Here is a 27,659-nt window from a genome sequence, read left to right as displayed (position 1 = left end):
GTTTTTGCACCACATGAACTCTGTAGGGCGGTGGTTAGGACTGGGAGACCACAGAATGGGATTTGCATCCTGTGCCACATATGTAGTTAGGGTTTGACGAAGAAAGCACTTTGGTTAAGGTTAGGTGTGGTTATGGTTAAATCCAAATAAAGTAAACACGTCTTGTGCTTTAACTCACTGTTAACCTTTTCAGTATGAAACAAAGACCACAAGCTTTGTCGTATGTGTTAATTTAGTGCTATGAAGATATATTGTGTGAGATCAAATACAGTCTATTGTTGGAGAAAATTTTACTTTTAGTGTATGTTCAATATCAACATTTTGTGACTTGCTAGATTAATTTTATCAGTTGATAAAACAGTCGTCAGCATTATCTCCTCCAAACATGTTTACTGTTGCAGAATAATGGTATATAAACATACAGTAAGATGACATAGACAAATATAACATTATATCAAATACTACAAATTAACATGCCCTTTGGACAGCCTAATTTCTTAAAAGTTACACATTAGGCCGTTACATGCAGTAACAAGTAACCATAAATAATTTTCTGTTCTATTTGTTGCCTGGAAGGTGGATTCGTTGTTTGCAGTTGTTTTGCAGTACGTTGTTTGTCCCTTGTATTGACAGCAGCTCTTGACAGCAGTTTTGCAATTATTTATCAATTCCATATTTTAAGTGGAACAGGAAGACTATTTCAGGGAATATCGGTTCATGAACACACAACGGTTTATGAAAGCAGATGGCGAACATAAAGTAGTGCTTATTTATTTTATCAGGAGAGATAAATATAGCAAACAAGTTCCACAGAATGACTGCTGCTTTTATGAAGTATGATCTCTGCTCCCTCTGCCCAGCAGCATCTGAGTTAGTATCAGTGAGAACCGAGACGGATGAATGTGTGGAATGCAAGCTGACGTCACTGGTCCTATGTAGTCTCAGTCACATGGCTAGGTAAACACAAGCAGCTTTGGCCTGGTGTGTGTGGGTGGTACCAGTGGCTCTGATCAAGAGGATCCAGGAGCAAAGCTTCAACAAAGATTTATGCCTCCACAGGTTGGCATTCACACTCTGTGCTGTGCTGTCCTGTCTGTATGCTTATGTTTCTGTGTCTGATTTATAAAGGAAATAGGGATATAACTTAAAGACGTGTGCTTCAGTGGACAGCCACTGTCCGTTTACTGGAGTCCCATGGGATGTTCTATGTGCAACTGAAAAAGTGAGGGAGATGTATGTGTGTGTGGTCCTCTCCAGTGAGCATCGACAAACCATAGAACACAGACCTTGCTGAGTCGGGCCTGTGAATAAAACATGAATGCAAGAATGTATGCACTGGAGGCAGCATGTATGCACTGGAGGCAGCATGTATGCACAAAGTACAATACTGCTTTCATAACATTGCCTTAGACTGCATTGTGTGCTTTCAGATCCTTGTTCTGTTATTATTTCAAAGCAAAGGTTTAGTTGGATACTGAGGTTAAATCAGTGCAATGTCAGAAAGTCAGCCAAAATGAACACAGTTCAATGGTTCAGTGTATTTGCCTTGGTTTTCGTGTTAACTTCAGGTCCATCTTGTTTTGTTATTCAGCTGTTCATTAACTTTGAAAAACCCTTTTGACGTAGATCACCTCCTCCAAAAGAAATATTGCCTCCCACCCCAGTCAGACTTATGGCTTCATAAAAACATTTTATGGCAGCGTATAGTAGTGTAACACCTCACCCTGTTGTCTGAAGTCTGCACTGTGCACTAAAGTAGCATTCATTTTTCATAATGAGGCCTATGGGCAACAAAATAGGTTAAAAAATGTGGCTTAATCCTTTTTTATCAGCCTACACTTTTAATCCTTTGGCCTTTCATAATGTAATTCATAACCACTGCAGAAAGTCTTTAGGTGACACATAAATCAATATTACCATTTCCATTTTGTAATCAAAGCTAAGCTGGAAAATACCCAAGTGGTTGAAGGAGGCTGGAGGTCTGAACTACTGAGTTGATGGATAATGGGGAAATGCACTCTTTATCTCATTGCTGTCCGTCTGTTTTAATTAAACCAGTTCAATAAGACTTGAAAAGCATATAAGAGATTATTTGCTGCACTCTTGATGTGTATCTGATTAGCCAATCAACAAGCAGGTGCACTCCCGCTTTGGGAAATATTTCAACTACTGAGTGAGTGACAAAAATCTCTCTGTATTTCAGAAGAAGTTTTTTTTGATTGTTTGTTTTTTTTTTTTAGATAAATTTCTGTGTCATTTATTTCGACATACCTCTTCAAATTAAGCATGCTGTGGCTAGAGTAGCTGCTGTTGTTAACTGTGTAAACCATTTGAATCTACTGCAAATTAAACCACACAAAGCTGACTGGCACCTTGCAGACTGGACAAAGTAGAGGCATGTAAAACAAGCGTTTCCTTCTCAGCTCTCCAGAATCCACCGACAATCCTGATGGGACTGTTATAGACTAACAGCACTGGCATGCTGTTTTGAGGCGGGCTGCTCGGTCTACCCAGCCTCTTTTTCACCCAGCTGAATGTGCGGAGCTGGAAACCTAACTACTTGAAAGGGAACTGGCAAGAATTCATAAGCAACACATAAATGACATTACAAAATCATGATACAAAAAATCATTAATGATACAATAGGGATGTGGTTTAAAAACATTTTTATACTATCCTTACAGGCTTTCTTGAGGAGATGTATGCTTTATCGGTGACACGTGTTTGATAGCTTTTGAGGTCAGAATATAGGGTACTCCCATTGAGGTTTTCTCTGTGCCATGGCAGCCTTGTGGCCTGGGTTTTCACCCTGGGAGACTGAGAGATCTGTCTTTGGTAGATACTCACACACTGGGTCTCTTCTAAGATCAGGGTAAGTCTCTCCCAGGAAACATAAAGACGATAAATCCCATTAGTCACACTTCAGAAATGAGAAGACTGTGAGTAAGAAAAGTGTGAAGAGCAGGGGAGGGGTGAGCAGAAGACAGTGTGCGGACACAGTGCTGCTGTGTGAAATATAATGCACATGCAGGTGTAGTTATGTTCATTAAGTCTGTGTGTGCTTTGAAGGCCGGTGCTTGAGACAGCATATTTAAGTGTGTGGATGCCAAACAGCTTTCAGGCATGTGTGTGCTAGTCTTTACATACACATAAGTGTGTTCCTCATTCCCTGCACATGGCGCCCTTCGTTTTGCAGCCCACCTTATTAGTTCCCTTCCCTCCAGCGCTGACGCAAATCACCCCCAGTGACTCCCAGGTTAAAACCTGTAAAACATTAGCCAATTTCAATAGGAATAACTCTCCATACTCTCCCCTCGGCAGACAAGGATTTATAGGTGTCCTCTCACTGGATCGGATAGCTGCTATGCTCAAGGGGAATATCACAGAGGAGAAGGTTGGGTGAGGTTTTTGGAGTCACCTGGACAAAGAGTCAGACAGTTTGGTTCAGCAATTTGTGTCTGCCTGAACCCAAGCGTTTCCACCTCATGTTTCTGCAGTTTTATTATTAATCCTTGGCATTTTAATATCCCTTTCTTTGCCTTTTTGTATAACTGTTGTCTTGTGCACAATTAAACTCTTATGAAGCAATTTTCCGAGGAGGATGTTCATTTAACAAAAGGTAAGACAATAGAAAATAGGAAAAAAGAAGACTAATACACACATCTACTTTCCAACTATCACATCTGTTTTATAATCACTTCAATATCTTTCTTCATTTATTATTTTTTTTAGCTTGTCATAATGTTTGTGATGTTGTAAATTTACATAACTGGCATAGGCAGTTTCTGCAACCCAAATTTAGAAATCTCTGACAGTGATAAAGAAAGTAACACATCTCTAATCTAACTTTGTGGTCTGTATCTGTCTGCACTTCAAAGTGAGTAATATATAAAGAGCACCAGGTAGACTGCAGTGAACGGAGAGCATTCAAATAAATGCTAAATAATATAAAACATTTCTAAAATAATTATTTTTGTTTGGTTGCCAGTGTCCTGTAAATATACGATGTCATCAGTTCTTTCCAGAACCATCATAAATTAAACTGACATAAGAAAGGACAGTTTCCCAAGAGAAAACTGCTATATGACACTAATCATGAGAATACCTCCATCTGCAGGTGCAAAACAAGATTACACCCCCTTCACCTCAGCAATACAAGAGTTTACTGTGGCTCTGACTCCCATAGAAGGGAATTAAAGGAACTGTGATTGTTGCCTTGATGATGCCCTTACAGCTAAGCCTCTGTCTTTTTTGAAGCCATCACATAGTGCAACTTAGAAGAATCTGACCTACTTTTTTGTGAGCTGAAGTGAAAGTGAGTGCAGGGATGTCTGAGTCAAGCACTGCAGACGTCAGAATATCTTTGACAGAGAGCGGTGATAAAAGAACAAAAGAGAAATAAGTAAGAAAATATTCGGAGACCTTGAGGCAGTGGGTTTGAGTCTGAGTGCATGTGAGTGCGCACTTATGTAAGCCGGCATATATGTGAATTCATGACTTTGCAAACTTCGCTGTAAGTGTGAGCACAGTGAGTTTAATTGGACAGAGAGGTGATGCATAAAACCCTTGGGTCATGTTGATTAGAAATCCTGCAGACTGATCTTCTGGCTCTTCAACGCCGCCCTAATTAACCCAACCATACTGATAAGATCAGCACTCTCTCTTTTCTCTTTCCCTCTTCTCCAACCAGGAGATCTCTAGTCGACACTTCTTGTAATTGTGTCTTCAATGGACACTGAATCTGGGTCCCAGTAAATTCACTGCGCTAACAGTCTGACACAGCTACTGAAGATCACATCACACATCAACTATGCTGATATCAAACCAGTAATGAGGGACAAAATAGGATGTAGGAGGCAAAGGAAGAAAAAGAAAGAATGCCTGGTCATGAATGAATGATTAAGGTGGTTACTGCTAGTGGTTATCGTGCACTGAGCTATATTAGGATGAGGCAGTTTCCAGTTCCCCAGATTTAGAAAAGTATGATGTAGTACGTTGGTGGCAGTGGGTTGGACTCGTTGCAAAGCTTTGGGCTGATTAGTGTGAAAATGGGGCTTCGCTACGGGAGCTGCCGTTGTAGCTTCGACCACTTCACACCCATAGGGAAGTGGTTCTCAACTGGTTACTGGCGGGAGCTAGTTAAACAACAAGCATATTCCAGTAGTTTGTTTGTGCTTTGACACCGTGGTGTTTATCCAGCACTTCAGAGGCATGACAGCTTGCAGTGGGTTGTGGCTCAGAGCCACGGTGGTGGACAGGGCATGGCTGCATACTGGCATCCACCCTGCTGCCCTCTTAACACTCTGGCTGAGAGAAAGGCTGTGAGTTTACTTGGCTGGCGCTATTTTGAGTCATGAGACAGCAGTTGATTTACAGATGTCAGTGGCTTTTTGGCTTGCTGCTCTCTCTGTATTTTGTAAATTTTCATGTCATCTGTTTATGAATAGTCTTCCCATTATTTAAAAATGTTTCTAGACAAACTGTCATCAAGTTCGAAGGTAAAAGACAGGGCACAAAGTAGTCTGTGGCCATTGGCTCAGGACTTCTCATGCCAAAACATCTTTAATAATCTCATATTGTACATGAAGTGATTCCTTCCTTGAGTAACTATACAGTAAAAAATGGGAGACACCCTAGATCCACATTCATTTGACTGAAACACTCTAAAGCACCAGTTTTTTCACATACATCTAGTCACACAGGATATTCTGGTTTAATGTGTCAAAATTTTGCCCCCACCCCAATACAATAACAGTAAATGGAATTTTGTTTTTGGTGCTTGCAGCATTGGAAAGCCAAGATCTCTTTCCAAGAACAATGTCTCAGTTACTTTTGATATTCCAGACCTCACTACAGGCTTCAGAAGAAAAAAAACCCAAAACTTTTTGAAAGAAACTGTTGACAGTGGGGTCTATGTGTCATGGTTCCCCTTTGGGACTTCAGCCTGAGCCACCTGCGCCGCAGCAGCTCGAGCACCCAGCACCGCAGCAGATAGTAGCTCTGGACCCGCAGCCTTGACGACGTCAGAGTCGCCGCCGTCCGAAGAGGCAGATCCCAGAACCTCAGTGTGCCAACGAAGCCGTCCCCACTGAGACCCCAGTACTGCTTCCTGAGCCTCAGTGGGGACGTGGGCGTCAGCACGTTGTTCCAGTCCTGATTCCAGAACCTCAGTGCGCCGATGACAGCGTCCCCGCTGAGGCCCCATTCCTGCATCCAGCACCTCAGTGCGCTGACGATAGCTTCTCTGCTGAGGTTCTCCCCAGGATCCCAGAACCTCAGTGCGCCAACGACAGCATCCCCACTGAGGTCCCCTTCCAGTCTCCGGCCAGCCCTTCGCCTGAGGTTCCGGCAGGCCTTCCACCTGAGTTTCCGGCTAGTTCTTCGCCTCAGTCTTCAGCCCGCTCTTTGTCTGAGTTTCTGGCAGGCACCAAATCTGGGCTTTCAACTAGCTCATCGTCTGAGTCTCCAGCCAGCTCTTCACCTCTTCAGTCTCCAGCAGGCCTTTCACCAGATTTTCCAACTGACCTCTCACCTGAGTCTCCAGGGCCCCATTCTCCAGACCCTCAGCGTGCTGACAACAGCGTCCCCACTGAGGTCCTCTTCGCGTCTCCGGCCAGCCCTTCACCTGAGTCTCCAGCAGGCCTCTCTCCTGAGTCTCCAGCCAGCCCTTCATCTGAGTTTCCGGCAGGCTGCTCCCCTGAGTTCCCAACTAGCCCTCCACCTCAGTTTCTGGCCAGTTCCTCACCTCAGTCTCCGGCAGGCCTTGCACCTGATTTTCCAGCTGGCCTCTCACCTGAGTCTCCTGCCAGCTTTTCGCCTCTGTCTCTGGCCAACCATTCACCCGAGTCTCTGTCTAGTTCCTCACCTCAGTCTCCCGCCAGCCCTTCATTTGAGTTTTCGGCAGGCTTCTCTACTGAGGTTCAGATTGGTCCTTTGCCTCAGTTTCCGGCCAGCGCGTCACCTCGGTCTCCGGCAGGTCTTTCACCTGAGCTTCCAGCTGGCCACTCACCTGAGCCTCCTGCCAGCTTTTCGCCTCAGTCTACGGCCAGCCCCTCTTCAAAGTCCCTCCTTGCTGCCCAGCCAGAGTCCCAGGCTGGACCTTCACCTCAGACCTCTGCCTCCTCGAGGGGTCGTCCGCCTGAACGGCCTCAGACCTAATCTCTTTTTGGTTCTGCATTTGGGTCCTACCTCTCGTTCTTCCCTCCTTCTCCAGCACCACCACCATCACATAACTCTATGGAGTATCCACAGTAACATTGTTCCTGGAAAGACACTTTAGTGAAGTTTTAAATATAATTCTTTAGTGTTGCAAACTTTATAAGAAGTAATCCCTTCATGTCTAGTTCAGGTGGAAACCGAAATCAGATATCTCACTTGAACAAATTATATCAAAACTGTCGTCAATAGTCAAAACCACTACAGCAGTCATTACCAACCAATAGAAACTGATGTACATTTGGAGCTGAAAAGTATTTAGCAAAAAATAAAACAGAAAAATGGTCTAACTTCCAGCCTCTGCCACATGCAAACAATATTATGACCAAGTCTAAACACAGAGAATGCCAGAATCAGCATGTCTTATTTAAAAATATAAATTGAGTGCTAAATAAATTTCTGTTTAAAATCAATTCAAATCAACATATTTTTTAACATGAATGGTGGTGTTTGAATGGTTGCTCAAGCTCAGCATGTTTTTAATGTTATTTACAATTTATTTTATGGGAAGTTCTCTTTACTTGGCTGTACCTTTTACTAATATGCAGCTGTTCATCACTTCTTTCTCTTGTTTGTTTCTTGAGCGTGTCATTCTGGATCGTGAAAGTACAGTCAATCGCCAGAATACCTTCACAACAGAGCCAAAGTCCCATAAAAGTGCCTCAAACCTCATTGAGTGTGTCATGTTACTTTGGTAGCTATAGCATGACTTGAGAGACATACTTCCATTTTCAAAGACACAAAGCATATTTTCTCCCAAGGACCGGTTTTAGTCACTTATAAATCAAGGGTATTGCTGTAAGTGATGGAAAGCCACTGCTAGACCTGGCTTATTCAGAGTTATGGGGCAGCATAATGAATCTAGCAGAGGGTGAAACAGAGGGCATAACTTCTGCACAGTTGTTATTTTTCCCAGTAGGTGCACTGGAGCTTTAGGACAAAAACAAATCCATTTGGAAATTTTACTGCTTCAGCTGTGTTATGGTGCCTGGAGGGTGTCCACGAAAAACCAGGAGATATCTAAGAAATCATTCATGTGTGGTTTTACCTCTTCAGACATAATATTGGCAGTGAGGTGTCACATGTTTTAAGTATAATCTTATATTGTGCTTTTCCATCCTCTCGAATCAAAACAAGGCTCACAGATGCTTTTTTGTTTTTCTTGTTTTTTATCTATTGTTTCTTTTTTCTGTATTGATTGGTCATATTTGAGCCCTTTTGAGGTTAATTTCTAGTTCATCTATTTTTCGATTCTCGTAACTGATGTTGCATGGTGTGTCTGAAAAACAGATGATGTTTGTGTTACTGCAGTTTATTCTAACACTGGTGGTTTGAAGCTTGAAAAGCACAGAAAACTTTGAAATTTTGTTTACAGATTTCTGAACAATGGATAAAAAAAAATGTAAACACAGTGGCACCAGACTGTATCCACTGTTTGGTTTAGTAAGTAAGTAGAACATCATTCACATGTGTTTGTTGATCAAATTTTTGGAGCCGGTCTCAGAGGAAATTAGCTCCACTGTGGCCTCTAAAGTCCCTCTGTGCAAGACGCTATCTGTGCCACTCAAATTTTATGCTCAGCTTTGATTCTGTGTGGATTTTTTTTTTTTTTTGGTTTTGTTTTGGTACATCAAAGAGGACATGTAGATTTCTGTATAGTCTGGGTCTGTCTCTAAGAGCAGAGAGATGAAAGATTGGGTTACATAAGACTGTAAGGCCGAAAGATTGTTTATATGTGTGCGCGCCTGGAGAGTCACACTGATTCTAGGACCCTCTAATGGACTGTGCCACAACCTGCCAGCACCTTTACTGTAACAGCAAAACCCTGCAGAACAGTCAAGAGTAAGACCATTACTCATAAGGCTCATTGGCTAAATCATTTACAGTAACTTACTGTACATCTCACACATTTGCCTTTTACACATCTACTTACACATCTGGTTATTGTAATGCATGAGAAGGGACACGCATTATTGACAGAGCTTTAATGTGAAACACTTTAATATTATCATGCCGACCACTGGAGGATCCAGGCTTTTCATAGCTATGGAGCTCAAACTGCAGAATAAAGGATGAGAGAAGTTTGTTAAGGAAGGACAAACCCCCTCATACTGAATTTCTTTACCACCTCCTACATGTCCAACCATGGAAGCACTGTTTCGCTTTATGAATGTGTGTGTATTGCATTGTGTACAATTCTTATTATGCACACCTTATAAGTGTGTGGTGGAGCAGCACCCATTGTTTCCAGAACTTTGACCTAACAAAACTATGTCACAAAAAAAAGTTACCAACAGACCATACCTTGAGCCCTGTCCCACTTAATATGTTGAAGGCACATTTAGCGATCAAAATGTAAACAAAAGGGTCATCACCAAAATGAATCAAGTATTGAAGAAACCTGGTCTATGGATCACTTGTTTTTACATGGGACATTATCTTCTAGATTTAATTTTTAATCTTTCTTTCACCTCAGTAGAATTGGAGTGGGGGAAGACATAGAGCCACATAACTTCACATAAAACCTCAGCACATAAAAGTAAAACTCAGGGTTATACACCACAAGAGGTACAGTAAAAGGTAAAGGGACCAGTAAACAGTTTAAAGTTTCAATCTTCAGTGCAATATACAAATGTACATATATTTTTTCAGTCAAGGTTTCTCAGCCTATACGACCCTATAATAAGGCAACAGGAACACTAACTCCACTATTGTATTTGTTTAGAACTAAGCAGCACTGTGGGGAAACAAACCACAAAACATTACTGTTGTCCAGACAGGCCTGTAGCACTGGCGACTGAAAACCGCTGTTTCTTCCTAATGTTTTCACTCACAGCTTGATACAACTCGGTGACCTCCACCGACACAGTAAATTACACCTGAATTATCAGTTTGGCTCTTATACTGAGCCCTTGCCTCAGTGTGTGCAGTAGCAATTTGTCACAGCGACATGCTGGGATTCTCAGGGCTTCTCAGTTCTGGGGCAGAAAGCCATAACAGAGGCAACGGAGTAGGGGGTGGTGGGAGTTAATGTTGACTTGGCGCTGCTACAACATGTTCACCAAAAATCAGTTAGAGAGCTTCACTGATGCATTTGGTGACTCCAAGAAAAGTGGAAAACAGGTTTATGAGGATTGTGGGAGGACACAGAGGCTGGTAATTAGACAGCATTAAAGTCTTTAGCCCCCACCAGTTCCTTAGGCAGTGAATAGGAGCTAAAGTAAACCAAACCTAACTGTGAAATTGCATTAGATGTCTGTGTTTAATGGAAAGTTAAAAAAAAAAATAGATAAAACCTTTTTTCCATTCCTCCACATTTCCTGAGCTCTTTGCATCACCACTGCTGCTCCTCCTGTTTTTTAGCTACAGCACAGTATATCTCCATTATTGTGTAGCCTGTGCTGTAGGACACTAACACAAACAAGATGTGCAGGATTGTGGTTTGAAGATGTTTCTGTCTCTGCTTTCCCACAGATGCTTCCCCGCTCGGACTGGGACCACAAGAGAGGCTTCAGAGGATCACAGGTTAGCAATGTCCACAGATAATGAGACTCACTAGTAATGATAAACATCTGGCAGGAAAACACACAGGAACTAGGTTTTGTCACTTTCCTACACACACCTTATAAGTATCCTACCTGCTCACCCGCTTGTTTTACCCATGGTTAAAACAGCATGTCCAGAGGCATCACTTCCCACCAGAGTCCTTGTTGTAGTCAGTTAGTTTAAAGGATGCAGGGCTGTGATTTGGCTGCAAGTCTCTGCACAGGCCATTAAAGGCCAGGGAATTGAAAGTACAGGGACTCGGCACAGGGGACATGGCTTGTAGAGGACAGACACACACAGCCACATCCTTGAGATTACCTTTCCCATCTTTGGAGGCAGATTGTGTGTGTGTGTGTGTGTGTGTGTGTGTGTGTGTGTGTGTGTGTGTGTGTGTGTATTGGAGTTGATGTATTAAGCTGCTACAGAGCCACAGGCAGGACTCTGGAGTACATGAAAAACAAACAGTGCCCTGCTCATTAGTGTAGCCATATACAGTGTGTGCGCCCTGTACTGCATGTTGCCCTGTGAGAAGGGTATTCTTTAGAAGTGACGCCACACCAGTGCTGACAAAGTACAATGTGCTTGGGTAGCAGTAAATGTTGCAAAGTTGTGGTTGGAGGGAAAATTTGGGGATTTTCATGAATAGCGATCATAACTGTGCTGTGCATTATTGGGCTTGAAATCAATTGATAGACCATATAATTTCCTAGAGATGCTAAGACTTACCCAATGGCATATCTGTTTCCAGAGTCAGCCTTACAATATCCCTTCAGAGTAGAAAAATGTTTAAATAGTAAATTAAAGTTTTGAAATATTGTCCAAGGCTCAAATCAATTTGTTATGTGGGGTTAGTGGGGGCGCATATATTTTTTGATTGATGCATTCCCCAAGCTGCCATTTAAATTCAGTGGTCAATCTTTTTTATTTATATTTTTTTATTCAGATAAATACTACACGTTTGTAAGTTGAATCCTGTAATAGTCATGAGACTGACAGGATGTGTAAGAAGTTGTGGCTTATGTTGGCATCTTTCACCTTCTCGTGGCTATTTTTCCTTGGCTCTGCTCTTTTGGACCAAGCTGGTTGCACTTTGCTGTGTCACAGCAACTTATAGCACGTTTAAATCACACAGTCTGCTCTTTAGCCACTGACCGGGATTGCTTGATTGATCTCAACTATGTTGTATTTGCCAACACGTGCACATCAGCAGGGTCATTTTCCAAACCGCATCTTGTTCCCTCCCAGTCCAAAGCAGTGGATATTTTAGCTTACGAATTGACAGCGAAGTTATGTATGGAAAGAGCTATTTAAATATTTGTATTCAACTTGAAAACAGACTGGTTTTGGAAAATGACCCAGGGAGATTATTAGAGAAAAGTGTTTGTAGGCCTGGATCTTGCGACTGTTATTCTAAATTACAGAAAGGCTAGAAGAGTGGTCTTTGAGGCAGACAAGCCATGACATTGCAGTCATGTTAAAGATTTCTCAAAATCACTATAAGCACTTCAAACACTCGAGATCAGCATTTCTTAAACTGTGGGTTTGGGAGTTGAAAGAGGTTACTGACCTTTTTCGGGTTGGTTCCATCATGACAGTCTAGTAGAATTTTTTATTATTAAATCAGGACCTGTGGCAAGAGTAAATTTCAGACTGAAAGAGGATGAAAACATATAACTACTTGCACTTTTGACTATCCTCTGCCTTGGAAATAATTTGATCTGCCACAAATGATACAGAGGCATTAGCAATTTTCAAGCTCCTACTTTTTATGTCATGCAACAGGAAAAGCTGGTGCCATTTATTTGAGAGAAACTGAAGGATAAAATGTCATTTTAATTAGGTTTTGTTTAGTATGCCTGTTCAGTTTCTAAGCTTTTAAAACAACTTTAGTTTACCTCATGCATCTCTTTTGTTTGCTCTCTCCTTCACGTCTTGCTTCTGCCTCCTCTAGTCTCTCTGACTCTGTCTGACTCTCTCTACCTGTTTTTTTAATCTTAGTCGGCTCCTTTGCTGGAATCAGACACCCTGAAATACGTGGAAGGAAAAACAAGCCTCTCCTTGGAGATGAGATGGCTGCATGTTAGGGGTCAATTGTCCTGACCTTTCCCACTAAATCTTTAATGAGGCAGTTATTCTTTTTTGTTTTGTTTTGATCCCCCAACACCCCCACCCTCTTTTAATAAAATATGTAATGGCGTGTAATTGTATCCTGGCTACAGCCGAGGACCTGGCTCAGCACAGCGTCGGCCTTAGCTGACAGAGTGGTTGTAGGAGCTGGGCCACGGTGGGGGTATGGCTTTATTATGACGTGGGAAATGTAGTGCTGCTGGATGTAGTTTTGGCTGTAGGGTGTACTTGAGGCTCTAGGACCTTAAGCTGAGGAGTGTCTCTAAGTAGAGAACATCAGCATCTCCCAGAGTCCTCTTCAACTTCTTCTGCTAATCCATCTTGACAGATGTAATCATGGCCATTACACTAACTGCACTGCCACTGAAATAGAAAACTGCCAATGTCCAATTTCAAACGTGAAAGAAACCTAAGAGAAAAAAAAATAATGGATACACTTAAGTATTTCTTTAATATTTCTCCCTTCTTCTTGTTCAGCACATTCCTGCATTTTTCAGAGTGCTAGGGTTAGTGTGTGTGGTTAATTGCAAAATAAGCACTGCAGTTTGTGTGTCTGTGTGTCTTATGATGAGCCAGAGAGGCTTACATTACAAAAATGTGTTAACTAAGAGAATCCAAAACCTTTCTTTCTCCCTTAGGCCCCTGAGGCATCCATCCAGTCTCTAACTCTCCTGTAGGATACATTATATTCTCACTGTTGCACAGTTTTAAGAAGCCCACATTATACTGACATTTTACTAGAAGCTTAGAGCACTGTATGTTCAGATAGGGCAGCCAAGGGTTAAAACGTGCATGTAGTGGACCATCTCAGAAATTACAAATATGTGACCTTTCTGCCTGTCTATTCCATTTATCATGGTCATTAGACAGGAGGATCAGTGTTTTGTTTGTTGTGCCCAATGCACATCATCTGTCTTCTGCAGACTTATTGGCAGACCACAGGAACACCAACAATCTTATTCACATCATTCAGTGTCGACGCACTTGTCAGATAGTTCACATGAGAACTGTAGACTTTGTGTGTAGATGTAGCTGAACTTAATGAATTTTATTATATCGACATTTAAATATTTTTGAATGTTTACTGTATAAATACATGAACATTTAGTAATTATATATTTTTTGTATTTTCAATATTATATCATGGGAGAGTTATTTACCAAAAAAAGACATTGTAAATAAGCTTTTAAATTAGAAGTTTCTTGTCAAAATGCCACTGATCTGGTATAATAACCAGATTACACCAACACTACGAATTATGTGCAATTTGCTAATATTATTTATTTATTTATTTATTTATTTATTTTTACATTACTGTGGCTAAAGTTACAGATACAGTAGAGTAGGACCATGAGTAGTGAGGGGCTGTGTGAACAAACAGGTTTTCAGTCTTCAGGAGTTACTGCTGGTTTGTTTTGACTGGCCCTTGGTTTTCGTTTACATGAACTGCTGTGTGGGTGTTAATCTATGGCATGTCTATTGAAGTACTGTTCCAAACTGTGTTCACACAGACAATTAAGAGCATCGATCATCTACACTGTTGTTATTCATAGTGAAATGTCAAAACAAAATGTTCATGCATGGTTTAGTGTACAAATTGGCTTGGTGTGGAGTCATAAAAACAGTTTATTGATGCTGGTAGTCAGATATATATAATGTAGCATGTCAACAAAAGCTGGCGGGGGGGGGGGGGTATGACCAAATATCACATAGGTTTGTAATAATTTAGTGACCAGACATGCTGCCACAGTGTCTGGATATGCCAAGAGCTGGCATCAGTGAAATCAGGAACTTTCCTGTCTTTTATGAGCGTTGTGCCTCCTGTCAGCTAAATGCAAAAAATTAACCAGCCACAAAAATACCAATGACTGCAAGCAGGAAAGAATCCACACGCTTCAAAATAGTACTTCTTGGATAGCAGAAGGCCACTACAGTTAATCTGCAATGGCACAAAAACTGAATATTTTTAAAATGGAATATAAATTGCTCTAAATAGCCCAACTGTTAAGGTGCCCTTGAGTAGGATATTTAACTGCTATGAAATTGTAGTTTCCATTCACTTGCTCTCCCCTAAAAAGCACAGGCCCACATTTTAAATTAGTATAGTGTTGTATGACTGCGTCATTTATTTCAACGGTGCAATATTTTGAAAATACATTTTCTTTCTGAGAGTTCGATTTGAATATCAGTACTTCTCTCATGTCTCTTTGGTAACATTCGATCAAGAGTCTAAAGGTACAGATAAAACAAACACTATACAGTATTATGCTTTAATCAGTGAACTTTAGAAAGATGGCTTTTGTTGCCATTAGACAGAGCCAGGTTAGCTGTTTCCCCTTGTTTCCAGTCTCTGTGCCAAACAAAATCAGCTACTGGCGATCTCTGTGTATTTGCCATAAAGACATGAAGTTTTCTTATCTGACTCTTGGCAATAAGGGAAATGGGGCGGTTTTTTAAGAAAATGTCAAACTATTCTTGTTACACTTTCTCCAGTAATCTTCTCAGTACCCAAAAGCATATTTTGTTGTCATGTCCTGCATTTCAAACAATAACACAACACCACCATCCAAAAATTAAACACCAAAAGCTAGTGTGCACTCAGCAGAACAATAAGATGATTACGCAATGTGCCAATGTACTGTATTAATCCGACTTGATGAGGGGTTGTCAGTTTGTCAGTTTCTCAACATGCAGGCCTGCCTGCTGTTTTACGACCACTGACTGTATGTAATGGGTGTTGTTTTTAAAAAGAAAGAGTGATCTGTCTCACTTGGAACCAGAGCGGGAATAAATTATTTTCAAACCAAGGAAGCAGTTATTTAAATGATCAAAGAAACAGCTGTCCAAGGTGCTGGATGCCCGACCATCTCTGAAGGGTGTATTTCTTAGAAAAACCTCTGCAGAGAGGAGTGTGAGCCAATGATGAACTGTTGTTGGCACTTCCCAGATATGAATATGTGTTGCTATGAATGTGGTGTAGGGCAGTAGTGAAAAGAGCAAGTATACTTGAAGCATCCTCACTGGAGTTTTAAAATACATTGATTTAATTGAATTTGCAAACATGACAAATGTGTACACTTTAAGAAAAACATGGCGTTAAGAATTTTAATGCCACATTTGTCTTCACATTTGTCCAAAATTTTTTTCCATCACCTTAGTAAAGCCTTTTCTCAGACAGGAGTTACTCTCAGGGACTTGTATGAGGTCTCTCTTCAGAAAGCAAAGTTCTGGCCATAGTTGATTAATAAAACGGATCATCTAACTTGACAGAAAAGTCTAATATAACCTTATGATATTTTGGAACTTACAACTTGATCTGTTACAGGATGTCTATTGATGATTAAGTTTTAGATTGCATGTTGTTAGAAGATTAGAAACATCTCGCAGCTGAGACTTAGTTTTTAAGTTCCGCATAAAAGCTTGATCCAGTGATTGTCAGGGCTTTACAGTCTTTCCCTACAGTTTGCACTTTAGTTAGCTTTGTTTAATTGGAAACTTTTCAGGAAAGAACAATAGTACAAATTCAGTGGATGCAAAATCCCCACTGTCACATAGCTCATGTTTTAGTTGGTACCCATACACCTGGAGCCTTTCACCGCACAGTTTTTTATGTCTGGTTTTGAGCATTAAAATCAAACCCAACACGTTTGTTATCCTCTCTCCTTTTATGGCCACTCCAGTTTGTCAAGCATAGTGACGCAATGTTCTCAGTGCTGTATCTCTGTGCTCCATGATCAGTATTTGGTTATGTGCCATTGTCACTGTAGATTTAAATTGTAGTTCTTGTATATGTTAGTGATTCTTTCACTTGGGTTTTTAGTTGGCTGTGGGGGGAGACCTAGTAACACTGCTGCAGCAGTGTTGTGTAGTTGTGTGTGTTCATGCATGGGTGTTTGGAGATGCTGAGACCCCTTTAAGGATCACATTTGTCACTGTCCAGCCAGATGTTCACCAGCAGCCATATTGTCCTATAGCTCCCTCTTTAGCGAACTCCTAAATCAGCCTGTAAATTAGCCCAGAGACTAGTGTTTACATTTTATCCTCACGGCAGTCATTACAGCAAAGTAAAAGAAAGAAGACAGGGAGAAGATGTAGATGAGAGGAGGAATGAGAGTACAATCGTCATTTGTCCACAAATGTTCCATCAGATGTCCCACAGGACAGCTCCTTGTCTTTAAAAGAGCTTTGCTTAGCCCCAGCACTGGCCCTGTGCCCGAAGTATCTGTAAACGTGCGTCATCGTCACATGTGTAACATATGTGAAGGAAAGCCCCTCACACTTGTTGAACACACACCTTTTGTATTTTTGCAGACCAACAGGAAAATTGTATAAATACAGTGTCTTATCTAATTTGACTGGTAAAATAAAATGTGAAACCTTTACTATTCCCACAAGTGGAGACAAATGCAAGGTGTTCACATGTGTTGTTCAGGTCACCCTCTTGTTACTTATAATAATTCTGGGTGCTTGGCAGCTGGTTGTCAAAGTGAATGGGACACTGGGGGAGAAAAATCTGATAACATTCATTGGGGGAAAAAAGGGATCTCGGGTGCTTATTAGATAAATTAACTGGCTACGAAGACTGGACTGTGTTTAGTTGTGGTACTTCAACTCCTCTAGGCACAGCAATTAAGAGTAGGCTCTGAACTTTTCACTTTGCCCATGAAAACAAGGTTGGCTCACACCATGCTGATGCCTTCAAAGCTGTGGGGCATAAGGTCAGAAACAGATGACAGCTGTTGCCTATCTGAGAGGTCAGAGGACATTTGTGCTTTTTCTCAGTTGCTTTTAAACATATTAATGGCTAAAGTCTGATAACACTGTACAAACTGGGCTACAATAACATGTGAGCAGCAAGTTTATATATGATTGTGTTTTTGAGAAAACAGTGTTTTTGGATGGTTAGTGAAAAACTGCAATTTTTAAGTCACTGAAATAAGACCATAAAACACAAACAGAACATTGGTTCACAAGACTTTTGAGAAATGCATCTTGTACTGTAGTGTTTGCTTCACAATGACGTGAAAGTCATCTTGTTCACTCATTCACAGAAAACAATACACTGATTTAAATTTTCTAACATACTTTTTGTTTAGAAAGGGCATATGCATGAAGATGTGTCTGAGCATGAATAGTCTTGTGATTTACCTGAGAAGACAAAGACCCCCATAATGAGCCTTTCAGTCAGCAATGTGGTTGAGAGGGGATTAGTGCAACACTATTCAATGTGGATCCAAACGTTCGTCATTTGAGTCGTGTTTTTCCTCTGAGGACAAAGTAAACTCTTCGTCTCTGTCTGGAACAAACGAAACGGTTCTTCACCTGCGTAAAGTGCCATCATCCAAATGGACAGAAAAAGTGAGTAAATTCTATGATGAAGTTTTATGTCATTTCTCGGGCGCGTGCACGTTATTACCTGGTTCACCTCAGATTATTTCCATATGAACAGTTCGCTCAAGTGCGAGGCGGAATCAAATTAGCCGTAATGAGGTGAGGCAGGAGAAAACGTACTTCTTACGTTCATACGGATTAAATAGAAAGTGATGGTTTGTTTAACACTTGAATAGTTTCATTTAAAAGAAAACATTTCAAGCTTTCTAGCCATATAATTTTTATGAGCCAAGTATTCGCTGAGATTCTGGTTGTTTTATTTACGCGTCCGCGAAGAGAGATGACAGAGAACCTGTCTGCTTTCTTTATTTTACAAAAGCACAGCGTTTTGTTGTTATTATGAGGTTATCCAACTAAAACTAGACCCTTTACAGATTCGAATGATATATTGCTTTTATCTGTACGATCAAAATTGACGGCCTAATTTAGGTTTATTTCGGCGTTATCACGAGAAGATGCCACAAAACGCGCCAGCGCGCAGCAGAGCCAGACTCAATTGACAGTCGCAGCGAGTAGTGGCATCTGCAGTGACACCCTGCCGGAAGAGCCACTAAAGATGCCGGAAGTGCCACTGCATTTCAAGAGGTGCCACGGCAGCTAACACGGGATTTTTTAGAGGTGCCGCGACATTTTGGCACTAGTTAGCGGTTCGTGGTGTCGCTGTATTTTGCGCAGTGTTAGCGGCACTAGAAGTGGCAACCGGAAATGCCACTGGCGTTTTTATTGACACCCCATGTTGCGTAAGGAGCGTCACTGTTGTTGTCGTCCTCCTTTAAACTACATAAAAAATGCAAAGGCACATTTCACTATATAACCTTAATATAACTTTGTTTACGTAGCCTATATCCACGCCGCCCCGATGGTTTTCCTATTGCTGTTAAGGTGACACTCACGTCTGGACTCCGTTAGCGGTGGTATAAGCTGCAATGTTTTCTGTGATTTGTTTTATAGTCAATATTTGAAGCGAGCTGATATTGAAAGTGCTAATACAGAAAAGGATTGGTGTATGACTTCTTAACCAGCAGGTGGTGCTGTAGTAAACATATATAGCAATGCGGGGCTAGAGTTTGATGCTTAAATAAGACAAGGAGCAAACAGTACATTTTTATATACGCCAGGACAGCGAGGACAGCGGAGACTAGGCTACGCTTTTCTTGTCTTCTAAGCAGTCAACACAAGGATTAAATGTAATAAGTTATGTTTTTCCTCTGTTTTCCATATGAAAGTATAATTGTCATTTATTATGACCTTTGAATTTTTAGTCTACACTTCGTTTCTGTATTTTCTGTTGTGTGCTGTTAAGTTATGAATGTTTATCCTCATGTGACTTCAGTTAACATGGGACTAATTTGTGTATTAGCCTATAGCCTATTATTCCCTGGTGTTTTAATGTGGCTATTGCAATCATCAGTCCAAAAAACATCTTGTGACCAGAATATATCAAAGATACTTTGTACAGTGAAATCAATACACCGGCAGCTCAGTGGCCACATACATGTCAACTGGACTGGCACCATAATTACAGCTGTAGCTATTTTAGTGTTATGTACAGACAAATGGAGTAGCATCAGAGCTGACATACAGACATATGGGCATTTCAAGAGCACCGTGTGCCGCTAACTATTGGCAAAATGCCGTGGCAGATGCAGTGGCACCTCGTAAAATACCATGGCATCTGCAGTGGCATCTCTTAAAATACGTTGCAGATGCAGTGGCATCTCTTAAAATACGTGGCAGATGCAGTGGCACCTTAAAAATGCGTGGCGGATGCAGTGGCACCTTAAAAATGCGTGGCGGATGCAGTGGCACCTCGTAAAAAATACCATGGCATCTGCAGTGCAGTGGCATCTCTTAAAATACGTGGCAGATGCAGTGGCACCTTAAAATGCAAAAATCTGCAATGGCACAAAAACTGAATATTTTTAAAATGGAATATAAATTGCTCTAAATAGCCCAACTGTTAAGGTGCCCTTGAGTAGGATATTTAACTGCTATGAAATTGTAGTTTCCATTCACTTGCTCTCCCCTAAAAAGCACAGGCCCACATTTTAAATTAGTATAGTGTTGTATGACTGCGTCATTTATTTCAACGGTGCAATATTTTGAAAATACATTTTCTTTCTGAGAGTTCGATTTGAATATCAGTACTTCTCTCATGTCTCTTTGGTAACAATTGATCAAGAGTCTAAAGGTACAGATAAAACAAACACTATACAGTATTATGCTTTAATCAGTGAACTTTAGAAAGATGGCTTTTGTTGCCATTAGACAGAGCCAGGTTAGCTGTTTCCCCTTGTTTCCAGTCTCTGTGCCAAACAAAATCAGCTACTGGCGATCTCTGTGTATTTGCCATAAAGACATGAAGTTTTCTTATCTGACTCTTGTCAAGAAGGGAAATGGGGCGGTTTTTTAAGAAAATGTCAAACTATTCTTGTTACACTTTCTCCAGTAATCTTCTCAGTACCCAAAAGCATATTTTGTTGTCATGTCCTGCATTTCAAACAATAACACAACACCACCATCCAAAAATTAAACACCAAAAGCTAGTGTGCACTCAGCAGAACAATAAGATGATTACGCAATGTGCCAATGTACTGTATTAATCCGACTTGATGAGGGGTTGTCAGTTTGTCAGTTTCTCAACATGCAGGCCTGCCTGCTGTTTTACGACCACTGACTGTATGTAATGGGTGTTGTTTTTAAAAAGAAAGAGTGATCTGTCTCACTTGGAACCAGAGCGGGAATAAATTATTTTCAAACCAAGGAAGCAGTTATTTAAATGATCAAAGAAACAGCTGTCCAAGGTGCTGGATGCCCGACCATCTCTGAAGGGTGTATTTCTTAGAAAAACCTCTGCAGAGAGGAGTGTGAGCCAATGATGAACTGTTGTTGGCACTTCCCAGATATGAATATGTGTTGCTATGAATGTGGTGTAGGGCAGTAGTGAAAAGAGCAAGTATACTTGAAGCATCCTCACTGGAGTTTTAAAATACATTGATTTAATTGAATTTGCAAACATGACAAATGTGTACACTTTAAGAAAAACATGACGTTAAGAATTTTAAATCACTCTGTCTTCACATTCTCACAAATTCTAGAATGGCGCCTGTTAGGTGGCAGCCAGTTACAGCAGCTCCTCTGTTTATTTTTTGTTTTTTGCAAGTTTTTTACTGAATCTGTTAATCCAAGTCAATTCAAGATCTATGCTTTATCTCTGATAACGGACGGAAGTGGATGAGTTGGGATCTTCTAATTCCTGTGGAGAGACATATGGAGATTATGGAAACTGCAACAGAAAATATACGTTTCTGTGGCAACGACATCTATACAAGGGAGCAACTGTTAGCTCTCAAGGGAACAGGTCTGCTTCTTGGTATAAAACCTGAAATCCCCCAAGACCTGAGGAGGTGTAGGAGGGGCTGCAGAGCAGGAGTGAAGCATCGAGAAAAACGTAGGAGATTTACACCATTTCTCTCAAAAATTATTATGGGGAATGTGAGTTCACTCTGCAACAAAGTGGATGAACTTTCTGCTTTAGCTTGCAGCCAGCGAGAGTACAGAGAGTGTAGCTTGCTTTGCTTGATTGAGACTTGGCTGCATGAAAATATACCGGACAGCTCGCTTGAACTGCCTGGGTTCTCACTAGTGCGAGCGGACAGAGGGAAACAGAGCGGCAAGAAAAGAGGAGGTGGCAAGAAGCACCTCTATAGAGACAGAGGAGCACAAGTTGAGACAGAATAATATCAAAGAGGTGTGGAATGGGATGAAAATAATGACTGGCTATAAGAAGTCACACACTCCTGTGGAAGGAGACTCGAAGTTTGCTAATGAACTTAACCTGTTCTTTAATAGATCTGACACCACCTCTGCTTCTTACTCTGACCCAGTGTCCTCACACACCATCTCTCCTCCCTCCACCACCTTTGCTGATACCTTGGGGTCTCTTCACATCCCTCCACCCAGCATCTCTGCCAATGCTGCCTCCCCATTGTCCACTGATGCCATCTCCTCTATCAGCAGCCATACAACATTGAAGTATACCTCACCTCCAATACCTCCTCCCCTGCCGTCACCATCTGACTCCTCATCAACACAATACACAGGCCTAGCCTTTGCCACAGAACAGTGAGGAAGGAACTAGCTAATCTAAAGACCAACAAAGCAAAAGGACCAGATGAGATCAGTCCCAAAATACTTAAGGTGTGTGCTGGACAGCTTGCAGAGGTTTTTCAGAAACTCTTCAACCTCTCTCTGAGGATCAAAAAGGTGCCTAAGTTATGGAAAACTTCCTGTCCTGTATTGTCCCATTACCACAAATAGGCTGTCCCAGTACCCTTAGTGACTTCAGACCAGTAGCGCTAACATCACATGTCATGAAAGTATTTGAGAGACTGGTCCTGCAACACCTGAGGTCTCAAGTGTCTGAATTTCTGGACCCCTGCAGTTTGCATATCAAGAACACATCGGAGTGGAAGATGCCATCATCTTCTTAATGCACAGAGCATATTCCCATCTGGAGAGGCAGGGTAACACTGAGAGTCATGTTCTTTGACTTTTCAAGTACTTTCAACACTATTCAGCCTCACCTGCTAAGTGCAAAGATGCAGTTATATGGAAGTTCCCGCAGATATGGTGGAGTGGATCAAAGGCTACTTCTCTGGCGGCCACAGTTTCTTCGCTTAGATGGCTGCATATCTGATGTGGTGATGAGGAGTACCGGTGCACCCCAAGGAACTGTAGATTTAAATTGTAGTTCTTATATATGTTAGTGATTCTTTCACTTGGGTTTTTAGTTGGCTGTGGGGCGAGACCTAGTAACACTGCTGCAGCGGTGTTGTGTGTGTTCATGCATGTTTGGAGATGCTGAGACCCCTTTAAGGATCACATTTGTCAATGTCCAGCCAGATATTCACCAGCAGCCATATTGTCCTATAGCCCCCTCTTTAGCGAACTCCTAAATCAGCCTGTAAATTAGCCTAGAGACTCGTTGTTACGTCCTAGGGGTGGCGTAACACATGGCGAACCAGGGTAGGGGTTATGGTAAGAGAAAAGCAGGGCACAACGGGATTACGTTTAACAAAAAGTTTACTTAGAAACGGTAGTAAGGCTAACTAAAAACGGACTACTGAGAAGTGAGAGCTGAAGACCATCTATTCGGGTCAAAACAACGCAAACAGAAATCAGCTTCAACCGGTGGAGCACACTGCAAACGAAACCTAGGGACACAAAACAAAGAATTATCACACCCGGACACAAGACCAGAGATCACGTTGTTACCACACCAGGTGGGAGACACCACCAGACACCACCTCTCCTCCTACTGACCCCCTTCTCCAGGTATTGATATCTTTCGTCTGATGCCAGGTAGTTAACAGGTGCTCACGCAGACGTCAGCGGAATCGAGGGTGGCGGTACCTGAAACACACACACCTGGAGACACACAAACTCTTCACAGCCGTAACACTAGTGTTTACATTTTAGACTGGACTGTGTTTAGTTGTGGTACTTCAACTCCTCTAGGCACAGCAATTAAGAGTGAGCTGTGAACTTTTCACTTTGCCCATGAAAACAAGGTTGGCTCACACCATTCCCCACACCTTTGATGACTTCAAAGCTGTGGGGCATAAGGTCAGAAACAGGTGACAGCTGTTGCCTATCTGAGAGGTCAGGAGTGAGGAAGTCAAAGGTCAGAGTTTTACTGAGACCTTGCTAATGAATGCATTAACCCTCTGGGGTCTGAAGGTGTTTTGGGGCCCTGGACAAGTTTTGACATGCCCTGACATTTGTGCTTTTTTCAGTTGCTTTTAAACATATTAATGGCTAAAGTCTGATAACACTGTAATCAGCACAAACTGGGCTACAATAACATGTGAGCAGCAAGTTTATATATGATTGTGTTTTTGAGAAAACAGTGTTTATGCATGAAAACACAAACAGAACATTGGTTCACAAGACTTTTGAGAAATGCATCTTGTAGTGTAGTGTTTGCTTCACAATGAGGTGAAAGTCATCTTGTTCACTCATTCACAGAAAAGAATACACTGATTTAAATTTTCTAACATACTTTTTGTTTAGAAAGGGCATATGCATGAAGATGTGTCTGAGCATGAATAGTCTTGTGATTTACCTGAGAAGACAAAGACCCACTCAAAGACCCACACAAAGACCCTCATAATGAGTGTTTCAGTCAATGTGGCTGAGAGGGGATTAGTGCAACACTATACAATACAATGTGGATCCAAATGTTCGGTAGGCACCTCCTAAAATGCCATGGGAAATGTAGTGGCACCCCTTAAAATGCCATGGCACCTCTTAAAATGCCGTGGCATCTGCTGTGGCATCTCTTAAAATGCTGTGGCATATGCTGTGGCACCTCCTAAAATGCAGGGGCACCTCTTAAAATGCTGTGGCATATGTAGTGGCACCTCCTAAAATGCAGTGGCACCTCTTAAAATGCTGTGGCACCTCTTAAAATGCTGTGGCATCTGCTGTGGCACCTCCTAAAATGCAGTGGCACCTTTTAAAATGCTGTGGCATCTGCAGTGGCATCTCTTAAAATGCTGTGGCATATGCTGTGGCACCTCCTAAAATGCAGGGGCACCTCTTAAAATGCTGTGGCATATGTAGTGGCACCTCCTAAAATGCAGTGGCACCTTTTAAAATGCTGTGGCATCTGCTGTGGCACCTCCTAAAATGCAGGGGCACCTCTTAAAATGCTGTGGCATATGTAGTGGCACCTCTTAAAATGCCATGGCATCTGCAGTGGCACCTCCTAAAACGCAGTGGCATCTCTTAAAATGTCGTGGCATCTGCAGTGGCACCTCCTAAAACGCAGTGGCATCTCTTAAAATGTCGTGGCATCTGCAGTGGCACCTCCTAAAATGCAGTGGCAGATGCAGTGGCATCTCTTAAAATGTCGTGGCATCTGTAGTGGCACCTCCTAAAATGCAGTGGCAGATGCAGTGGCATCTCTTAAAATGTCGTGGCATCTGCAGTGGCACCTCCTAAAATGTCGTGGCATCTGCAGTGGCACCTCCTAAAATGCCGTGGCATCTGCCGGGCACCTCCTAAAATGCAGGGACACCTCTTAAAATGCAGTGGCATATGTAGTGGCACTTCCGCATTTCCAGGTGCCACTGCAGATGCCACAATTTGCTGCCGCTGCCACAAATTGAGCCTGCTGTCTCTCCAGGCGCCTTCGTCAACCCCTGAGGGTTAATCAAGAATCTACCACTTGATTCACATCTGTGAGGAACATATTTCAGCCTAATGTTGTCCAGATTTTTTAAAGGCTACTGGTACAGTATGTCAACTCCTACTACTGTGAAGTTGCACTCCCTGTTTCTCCTTATGTTTTTGCTTTCTCTGGGCTGGAAGGAGCCATATAAGGTCTAGAATAAAGCCTTTGATGTAGGTGTGCACATGTGTGCAAATGCATTTGAGTTGCCTGGAGTGTTACCAAAACTACAGCATAATAAACTTAATGTTTGGCAGAAAGTCAGTTTGACAATTTGCTTAACTATCTCTCTTTTAATAGTGGTCCAAAGTCAATCAATTGTCTATTGTTTCTTTATTTTCATATTGTTGTGGGTTTTCATTATTGTTTATAGGTATAATTAGTTTTATTGTGTGCCATGTCAGTTCTCCTTGAGCTAAGTGCACTTTTAAAACATGATTTGGTTAAGACTGTGTGTGCTGCTATTGTATAATACATTATTAACATGGAACAAAGCTCCTGATGAATGTTCATTTTTGTTGTTGTTGTACAAGTGGCTTCCTGAATTACATTTGTATGCAGGATGTGGTAGCTTTCAAATCTGTTTGTTGTATCACCCACAGTTGTTATGATATAACTTTTTATTTGTTATTTTTTGACGTATATCCTTTACTTAAGTAAAAGTATAGTGTAAAAATGCCAAAGCTAGCTGGTTAATAAATATTTAATCCACTGTTGCGTAGTTAAATTTATTGTATAGACATGCATAATGTTTTGAAGTCCACTGAATAGATATATTTAAAATATTTTAAGGGGGCACTACTATCCTGGGGCCAGCACAGCAAGCTGTAAACGCTATACAGGTATATTAGATGTGTTCTAATGTAAAAGACAAAAATGTTGTGTGATGAGAGTAGTGGGACTGACTTAAGAAAAACAATGAGCTGTAAGATGCTAAATGCTTCACAGAGCTGAAATAAACTTCAGTCAGGTAATAATTCAGTGATTTTGTCTCCATGGGCCTTTTCATGTTAAGTACAAACATCTAATAGTTACTATTAGTATTTGAGTGCATGTCACAGTTCACCAGTGAACAAGATAAAGCTATTGGTCTTACTGCAAAAAGACATAACGTCTGTATAGTTTAAATACTAGTTCTGTAAGATAAACAACACAAGTGATGCCAGTGTCGCCATTAACCACCTTATGTTCTCACAAGTGAGCTGCTGACATAGTTTACACACCTGCTCTTCACTCCTTGTAGCAAGAAGCTACACACAAATGCTATAAACCATTATTCTGCATCAACTTGCATCAGCCAGAATAGCAGGGATGTTTTATTTCTTGTTTCTCTGTCTCTGTGCCACACCACAGTCATCAGGCACTACTGTCATGGTGGATATAGCAGTGATGGGAGAAGCCCATGGACTAATCACAGACCTGCTGGCTGACCCCTCTCTGCCCCCCAACACCTGCACCTCACTACGGGCCGTCAGCAACCTGCTTACCACCCAGCTCACTTTCCAGCCTCTGCACCGGCCACGCCCTGCTTCCCTGCTTAACCCCAGCGATGCCTACACCTGCTCTGACTCAGAAGAGGGACCTGAGAAAGGAGAGAAGACATCCATCCACAAGGTGAGGAAATGAATACAAGCCAAGTTCTTGATTTACAGTTCACTGTTAGGATATGCAGTACTACGAAGTCTAGATGAAAGTGAGGATATTTCACCCAAGTATGAAAAGTCAGAATTGTTTATTAAAGGTAGTCTGGGCCCAGACACAAAACAATTTTATTTGGAAACAGCTGAAATAATCCTTAGATGGAAATACCATCCACCTTATTATGGCCAAATGATTTATACACCACTCAGAGCTCACCACACATGTTAATCTTTTAACCGATGTTCCAGCTAATGAGTGCTTCCTGCTCTCAGAGCTTTTCGCATCAAATGAAGTGTATTTTCATAGAGTTGAGTGAAGAAAAATAGAGTACGTCAACTGCTCAGAGCACTGTTCTCCCTTTCATAGCCACAGCTGTGTCAACATGACAGATGTGCAGAGCCAGACAGTGTGTGTGTGTGTGTGTGTGTGTGTGTGTGTATGTGTGTGTGTTTGTCTGTGTCTGTCTGTGCACTGTACATGTGTCATATTAGGGCTGGATGAC

At 41.6% G+C, this 27,659-nt stretch overlaps 1 protein-coding gene across 3 annotated transcripts in view; it reads left to right on the top strand.

Annotated features, from left to right (window-relative positions):
• The window catches only part of pde3a (phosphodiesterase 3A, cGMP-inhibited), a 79,868-nt gene that overhangs the window by 28,532 nt on the left and 23,677 nt on the right, over positions 1-27,659 (top strand). For all 3 annotated transcript variants that reach the window (XM_033325250.1, XM_026310967.1, XM_026310966.1), the window contains exons 2-3: positions 10,690-10,740; positions 26,870-27,130. In XM_033325250.1, coding sequence (XP_033181141.1) covers positions 10,690-10,740; positions 26,870-27,130 — 312 coding nt within the window. The remainder of the gene's footprint in view (positions 1-10,689; positions 10,741-26,869; positions 27,131-27,659) is intronic.

This window comes from Mastacembelus armatus, chromosome 6, assembly GCF_900324485.2.
Source record: "Mastacembelus armatus chromosome 6, fMasArm1.2, whole genome shotgun sequence".
In the NCBI taxonomy this organism is placed as follows: domain Eukaryota; kingdom Metazoa; phylum Chordata; class Actinopteri; order Synbranchiformes; family Mastacembelidae; genus Mastacembelus; species Mastacembelus armatus.
Note: the sequence above shows the minus strand (reverse complement) of the source record. Positions and strands in the feature narration are given on the sequence as shown.